Source organism: Tupaia chinensis, unplaced genomic scaffold, assembly GCF_000334495.1.
Source record: "Tupaia chinensis unplaced genomic scaffold, TupChi_1.0 Scaffold000106_1, whole genome shotgun sequence".
Taxonomy (NCBI): domain Eukaryota; kingdom Metazoa; phylum Chordata; class Mammalia; order Scandentia; family Tupaiidae; genus Tupaia; species Tupaia belangeri.
This window is the reverse complement of record NW_006159570.1, coordinates 1,040,874-1,049,397: the sequence shown is the minus strand read 5'-3', so window position 1 is coordinate 1,049,397 and position 8,524 is coordinate 1,040,874. Positions and strand designations below refer to the sequence as shown.

At 37.8% G+C, this 8,524-nt stretch overlaps 1 protein-coding gene across 1 annotated transcript in view; it reads left to right on the top strand.

The window, feature by feature from the left end:
* Nucleotides 1-8,524, top strand: part of RNF217 (ring finger protein 217) — a gene marked incomplete at its 5' end in the record, with an annotated part of 146,539 nt that overhangs the window by 81,629 nt on the left and 56,386 nt on the right. Inside the window, 1 exon segment of the mRNA XM_014586030.2 lies at nucleotides 2,513-2,746. Within this exon segment, the coding sequence (XP_014441516.1) occupies nucleotides 2,513-2,746 (234 nt within the window).

Below are 8,524 nucleotides of genomic sequence, written 5' to 3'. Positions count from 1 at the left end.
GCATTCCTGAATTAAAGGAATATGAATCTTGTTGAATAAATAAGTGAATATACTTTGCTTAATCATGATTACTGATTGGCTAGTGACTTTTTGAAGAAATTATTCTGAAAAAGATATACACATAGAGGCCATGAGACCACATAGATCATGAGTAGTAGTATATTATGAAAAAAGGGGATATTGTTAATATGAAGAAGTATGAGTAACTTAAATTATTTTATGAGTAATTGTTCCAAATTGCCATTTACTGGCCTATCATCAATGATTCATAATCTGTAGGTCTTGAGTGGGCTAGGAAACTTGAATTTGAAACAAAAAATACTTCTAAGAGACTAACAGACAATTATCCTGAAAGTAAATTTGACTCTATACTGTACAAAAAGGAAAGACATAAAAGATGGAGACAGACATACATAGACTAGTAGAGTTAGTAATGGGGAGATATGGGAATATGCATCTGATCGTTTCTGTGTGTTCAATAAAAAAAGTGATTGGGTCAGTGTGGTGAATAGGGATTCGGGAGCTTTGAGAAAGAAGAGAGGTGTAATAGTAAAGAGCATGAAGGCAAGAGGAAATTATGTGTTCTATAGGCATAGAATAGATTTGTAGGCAGATCTGAGAAACGCTGAAATAAAAGACAAGGTCCTTGGTTAGATGTTGGATGGTATCCTCAGGGTGTATAATAATGAACATGCATTGCTGGAGGAATAAGATGGCTTGCTCCCTTAAGCTTCCTTGGATAGTTCCAGTCCCTAAAGTATATTCCATTTCCATCAGCTCTGACTATTCCTGAGTGACTGTAAAATTGCTGCTTCCATTGCTATCATTTGTGTAGTTAAAGTAAGGAAATTCATAGGTGAGGGAGGCAGAATTCAAATACTGACAGTGGACTAGAGCTCTCTTTCTCTGGTCCAAGTTCATCTGTACAGCATTGTCTTTCTTTCTTTTCCTTCCTTCCTTCCTTCCTTCCTTCCTTCCTTCCTTCCTTCCTTCCTTCCTTCCTTCCTTCCTCCCCTCCTTTCTTCCTTTTGAGAGGTTTTTGCTATAGGACATGTGCACTCACCAGAAAGACAGAGAGACAGAAAGTGAGAAATAACTCCCCAGGTGGGATGGCTATGCCGCAATCCCTTCTCCTCCATTCTCCTCTCAGGATCTTGGGCACACACACACATGCGCCCAGCATACGTTTAAGCCACTGGGTCCAGGACTCAGAGAGAGGGAAAATGAGAAATCAGTCCCCCAGACGGATGGCCATGCTATAGTCCCTACTCCTTCATTCTCCTCTTGGGATTTTAGGCACACACACACACACACACACACACACACACACACACGTTCTTGGCGTGATTCAAGCTGCCGGCTGTGTCTGGAACTTGAACTGTTATCTGTCATGTGAGAAGTCCAGCACCTTAACCAACATGCCACCTGCTGGCCCCTAGTATTTTTTTTAATTGTATTTTGTGGTGATGTTTTCTTTCTTCAGACCGTGAGGCCAGTTCTTTTGATTTATCAGAATGTCAGACCGACCCAGGTTAAAAAGAAAGGGTTTAGCACTTATTTGCCATTTAGAATTTCAGTCTTCCCTTTGCTACATTAGGAGGTGCAAAAGAGATTATGGTGTCATGAATATAAAGAGTTATTGTTCACTACTTCTGACAAACATTCTAACTACTGCTTATTACAAAGTAGTTTATTGTCATCGTCTTTTAAAAATTAGTTGTTTTCACACTTTGTGCTTTAATCTTTTACTATAATCTCAGTGCGGTTCCATACCAAATACTTAGTGTAGCTTTCTGCTTTATCCTTCTCCTCCTAGTTTTGTGGTCTTTTGAATAAATTAATTTTCTAAGTTACTTCAGTCATACCCAGATCTCAATAAAGGTTTTGTTTTGTTTTCTCTTACACTGTTGGAGTTAGCTTAATATTTGTACTTGTCGCTATATTCTAATAACACAAGAACTATCAATACTCGATATGGGTCAAAGAAAAGTTCTTTGTTGGTAATAAGTTTTAAACTACTCGGTATTGTACTTGTATAGTTTACAGAGTCTCTCTTTGTCCTTTTAAAAGTAGTAATTGTGCCCAAAGTTTAGTACTGAAATACTCTGTAGTAAAGTAGAAAAATCTGAAATACCCCTGGTTGGCACATCTTCCAAATGCTGTCTCACCCTGCAGTGCCTGTGGTTGGCTCATCCTCTGACTGCTCTCTCACCCCGCGGTTTTCAGAAGGATGGGCTGATAATTTGCTTTTTTCATGAGTCTGTGGCTTAGCTCTGTTGACATTCATAAATATAATGATCAGACCCTATAAATCCTTTTGGAAACATTACACACTGATTATTTTGGTACTGTCTAGTGCATATATCACAGTGATTACCATTGTTATGTTATCTTACAAATTACAGATAATCCTTTATTGCTGTCCTGAAAAAAGCAACACTGTATTCCCCAAAAAAGAAAAATGTAATAATCAGTGACCTTTTGTTTTTCTTCCATTTGCTCTTTCACACAGGTACAACTTGGCCAAGTAGAAATCAAATGCCCTATCACAGAGTGTTTTGAATTTCTGGAGGAAACAACTGTTGTCTATAACTTAACACATGAAGACTCCATAAAGTATAAGTACTTCCTGGAACTTGGCCGTATTGATTCCAGCACCAAGCCATGTCCACAGTGCAAGCACTTTACAACCTTTAAGAAAAAAGGACATATTCCCACCCCTTCCAGATCAGAAAGCAAATACAAAGTAAGTGTTTTCACCGGAGTTGTGGGTATTAGATGTCACATGGTGGGAGCAACCCAATTAGGCCGATTTGTGGTGGAGATTAAGCGGGCTTCCCTCACTACCAGGAGCCTGATGTGAGCAAGTATTGGCCATGGTTCTGTAAATGTATACTTTAGGGAGGCTGATGTCAAGCAATCTTAAGGACTTAAGGTTTTTTCTTCAACTTTAACCAAATTGACATCTAGTAACAAAATTGAAATGCTAATCTTAAGAATAGTATCATTCCTACTACCAAATACTAAGCCTTTTAAAACTAGTATGTAGGGACCAGCAGATGGTGTAATGGTTATGTCACTAAACTCGCACATGGCCAACCACAGTTCAAGTCTCAGACCTGAGGGCTTGAAACTCACACTGGGTGCGTGTGTGTGTGTGCCCAAAATTCTGAGAAGAGAATGGAGGAGAAGGATTGTGGTGTGGCCATCCTCCTGGGGGTGATTTCCTGATTTCTCTCCCTCTGTCTCTCAGGCAAGAGTATGCACCCTATAGCAAAAATCTGTCTTAAAAAATTAAAAAAGTATAACAATAGCCTCTTTTTTAGTTTAGTTTACTCATGATGAGAGAATGCTTGTGTGCATGCAAGAGAGAAAGAACCATTCGACAGCTCTTCTCATCATGCTGTGGTCCACTTTCCCTGGCCCTCCTGCTTATCAGGATCTTGGTGCCCAAAATGACCTGGGAATCTAAAGTCAAAATCAAGTGGCTTCCAGTGCTGCATTTGAAATTTGCTGTTGGTTATGCTACCAGGCTTGGCCAATAAACACGAAGGTTTGTTGAAGTCAACTATAAATTTACTCTTTCAGTATCCTAATGTAAGCCTTTTCTGGCATCATCTACAATTAGTAATAGTAGTATAAAATGTTATTTATTTATTTATTTATTCAGCAAATATATGATGTCAGTATGTGCTAGATAGTGTGCAAAATCCACGGAATACAGAGCAAATGTAACATAGTCCTTGCTTAAGAAACGTCTGATAAAGGTGAGAGACATATGTTCTAATATGTCAGTACAATATGATTAGACAAATAAAAACAAAACACAAAATACTATATAAGTAGGGTGCTTTGGGGACACTTGAAGCTGAGATAGGTGCTGGAATGTCAGGAATAACTTTACCAAGGAGGTGTAGTTCACCAGGCAGATCAACAGAGGTGAGCATTTCTGAGCAGAGGATGAGTCAGTGTTCAGCCTGAGGCTGAGGTCAGGCATGCTGGAAACAAGTGCTTCACAGAGCTAGTGAGAAGAGAGTAGGGGAGAGGCCTCAGGTCGAGTAGATAAGAGCAGGTCATGCTGAGTCTTGTACATCTGCTCAAAAGTCTGAATTCAATTCTGCAGTCATTAGAGGAAGATGATTCTGGCAGCATTTATGAAAGCTGTCACAGGAGGGCAAGCCGAAGTCTGGGAAACCAAAGCAACAACTGTGGGAGCACATTGCTGAGTCACAGCCCTAACAGTACATTAGAATCACCTGGAGATCTTTTCCGACACACCAGTGCCCCAGACCCACCCCAGACAATTGTCTTGTAAACTTTTGAGCCTAACTAAGTGACTAATGTACGAGAGTACAAAATTTTTGCAGTAAATGAAGCAGAAAACCGATGAGGCTATGGCAGTAGTTTTCATCCTTGTCATTACAGCAAAATGGCAGGATGAAGTGGTTTGAAAAGCTGTTTGAAGTCATCTCCATTTACGGTAAGTTTTGGCCCATGTCCCGTGTCTCGGGAACAGTGGTTGCTAACTCAATCATCCTGTAGCTTTGAGGAGACTGTGGTCTGTCGAGTGGTTTCCTCTGCTGTTGCAGTGATAAACTAGTGTTTGTAGGTGAGTCAAAGCTTCTTAATGAGTAATCGGTCTTTGAAACTCCTTGACTCTCAGAGTTAATTTTTTATTTACAGTTTTTGTGCAGGCTCAGGACAAATCTTTCTCTTTTCTTTCTCTGAAAGAGTCATTTTTGAGGTTACAAACTGTGTTATATCTATACTAATATCTACAGTGATAGTGAATGCTGACCTAATGGAATACTATATTTGACATTATATAGCGTAGGGTTATTTTAAGTAATTTTTATTCCCATTGTATGGTATTGATGTCATCAGGAAATTACTCATTTTAGGACTTTTTATTCCATAACTTAGGATTTTTAAAATACTAAAATTCTATACATAATGTAGAATTATGGTATTGATGTCATCAGGAAATTACTCATTTTAGGACTTTTTATTCCATAACTTAGGATTTTTAAAATTTATGTGTAGAATTATATGTATACACATATAAATTCAGACTATACTATTTTGGAATTGGTGATAATTAGAACATGTGTACATAATTAAATCAAACTGGAAATAACTGAGTAATTTACAAATATGTCATTTCTATGAAATAGGTAAGGAGGTATAATATAAAGTACAATTATAATATAATTATAATAACAGTAAAATGTTATAAGTCTTGTTTTGTCCGAAATCATGAAAATTATGTTGTGATGAAAGCATGCACTATCATAGTGCATGTGTATTGAGAGTGAACTATAAAAAAAGTGGACAAATATGATTTCCTTTGTTTGTATGATTTTGAGTGAATGAAGGGTATTTTGGTAGTTCTCATTGTGAGACTTCTTCCAGTGTCTATTCTGTCCAGGGTTGTAGGTTAAATGAAAAGCAGGACAAATGGATCCAGATCTTAAATGTAGAAAATGCAATTGATTACTTTTGATGAGCAAAGGAGAAGAAATTTTGCTTTGGAAGAGGAGAAGTGGAATACAAAACTAATATACTTTTTAAAGAAATTAAAATCCTCAGGGGTGGGTGAGGAATGGAAATCTCAATATATAATGAAACTGTTAAACAAATTTCAACAAAAGTAAAGCAACTACAGAATTTGGGGATGGTTACATTTATTTCTCTGCTTTACTCTTGCAGACAAGATTTATAACAGAATAGGTAAATAATCTCCCTGTCTTGTGTTATACAAAGTTCTAGTAAGGGTTCAAACAATTCCTAAAATATTGATTTTTAATGTGTTCAGTATGATTATTTTTAAAAATAGCAAATCTCCAAGCTGTATATTAGCCTGGACTACCTGATTTACATGACCGTCCCTCTCTGTCTGTCCTGTGTGAGGAGAACAGTGACATGCACACTCCAGCACACCACACAGTGACATTTATGGTTGCTGTAGAGTGCCCTAAACCAACACCTTCATTCTTTCTGTTAAATAGTTGACATTTTTCATTTTAATATATTTTTAAATTCCATGTCCCCAGCTACAGAACCCACTTCTAAACTGGTATAATTTATCATAACTGAGAATAGTGAATACAAGTACATTAAATTGCTTCATAAGACCAACAGAAGCAGAAAAAAAAATGGTTGCTGCTAACATCTAACACTTCTGAGCAGTTTAAAATCTCTTTATAATATTGTTTACAGCCCTAAGTAGGTTTTGTATCTATTGATGGAACATTTGTAATGTTTAGTTTCTTTTTTATTTATTATTTAATCTGAGGACCAGCAGTTGGTGTAATGGCTATGTTGCTGAACTCCCATGTAACCTACCCTGGTTCGAGTCCTGGACCTGGTGGCTTAAACTCATGCCGGGCGCACGTGCGCGCATGCCCAAGATACTGAGAGAAGAATGGAGGAGAAGGGATTGAGGTGTGGCCATCCCCACTGGGGGGGGATTTCTCGCTTTCTGTCTCTCTGTCTCTCTGTGTCTTTCTGGCGAGTTCACGTGCCCTGTAACAAAAACCTCTTCCCCAAAAATTATTATTTAATTTCATTTACACTTATTATTATTTTTAAATTTGCTACAGGGCATGTGCACTCACTAAAGAGAGAAAGTAAGCCACCAGGTCTAGAACTTGAACCATGGTCAGCCTCATGGTAGTCCAGCACATTAACCACCACACCACCTACTTGCCCCTTTAATGTTTTGTTGTCAATGCAAAAGCACTAAATATAGCAAATAAAAATGTGTTTAAAAATGTCACAGCTGTTTTATAGCAAAGTGCTTTCTGCATGAAGTTTGAGACATAATATATATCATTTGAGGGTTTTATTTGTACAGGATTTTACAAACACTAATTAATAAATATTTGGTACTCAGCAGATGGCAAAAAGATAAATAAAATATGTCAATAAATGGTAACCAGAACTCTTAGGTGCCCACTTATCCTTCCAAACTCTCACTCAACTCTCTTCTAGCAAAAATTTGAGTGAATAGTTTTTCATTATGTTCTGAACATCATCACACTGATATATTAAACAGAACAAGTACATTTCTGAATTGAGATTTCCATTGAGACCACCTTGCTTTGGTCAAATTCAGTCTTACTTTTTCATTTAATACTATTTGTCTTCTCCGTACAAATCTTGTCACGATGCCAAAAGTATTACCACCTGACTTCTACAAGATTTGTTTCAGTTTTCAATTAGAAATCTACTTTCCTTTTTTTTTTTTTTTGTTCATGTTTTTCTTCCATGAGTAAGAGACAGAGAGAACAAAGACAGAGAAAGAGACTAGCTTTACCAATAGGGTCTTCATGCTCCAACTTCAGCCAGCTCTGGATCATGGGCACACACACACACATCTTGGTGTGTTCAGAGAGATCTCTGAATAAAACTCAGAATCTTCCCATGTGGTTCAGTCTTGCAGAGCATTGTGTCACCACATGCCACTGTCTTGCCCCCTAGAAATCTAATACCTAACCTAAACAGTTTCTGTTATAATTTATTAGGGTACCATCACCTACATATCAATACAGTGAACAGGTTAATGGTGGGGAAATAAAAAGGTTGAAGTTGTGACTGCAATGTGCTCAAGTGATGCCTGGAGACGGACGCTTCACCTCTATCCCAAGTTTTTCTCCATAGCAATTATCACCTGGTATTTTATGGTGCATTTATGTGGTTATTTGCTTAAAATCTCTCTTCTAACTGGTTTCTAGGAGGCCAGGGCAAGACTTGTTTCATTCACTGCTGATAACCTGTGTCAAGGACTATGTTTGGTAGGGTATGCTTTCAACGTATATTTGTCGAAGAAATTAATAAATGGGCCAATGCATAAGTAATAGAGTGTACTGTAATAAATGTAGGTGGGAAGTGCTATGAGCATAGGAGCAGAAAGGACAGGAGAGATTGTCAAGGCTTCATTGAAGGGTAAGCATGTTAATCTAAGTCTTGAAATGTTGCATTTACCAAGGTGGAAAAGGCAAGATAGAGTACTGGTTTCAAAGTCGATTTAATCTCTTGCTGACATACACTAATTCTGTAACCTTGACTGTGGTCTCCCCATCTTTAACTGGGGATAGCAGTACATGCCTATGTTCTAAGAGGGAAGTAAGGATTAAACAAGATCACACATATAAAGTGCTTGGCACCATAAAGTGCTCAACACATACCAGAAATTATTATGCCTGTTGTTTGGCAGAGGGAGCAGGTATGGAGAACAGGGTGGAGGAGTCGAAAAGAATAGAGATGCAATAGAAGATTGGGTGGATGGTGAACAGTGGCAGTAGAGGAGGATGGAATTGACTGTATCTGCAGGGGGAGGACCAGGTTTGGGGAGTGAAAAATTAATTCAGTTTGAAATAGGCTAGTGATATGTTTAAAGACTCTTGGTATCAAAGAGATGTTCAGAAAACAAGGATCAGGAGTGATCTCATGGAAGTCATCAATATTTGGGGAGAGTGAAGGATTGTTCGTCACTGAACTTACTGAAATTAAAAAAAATACA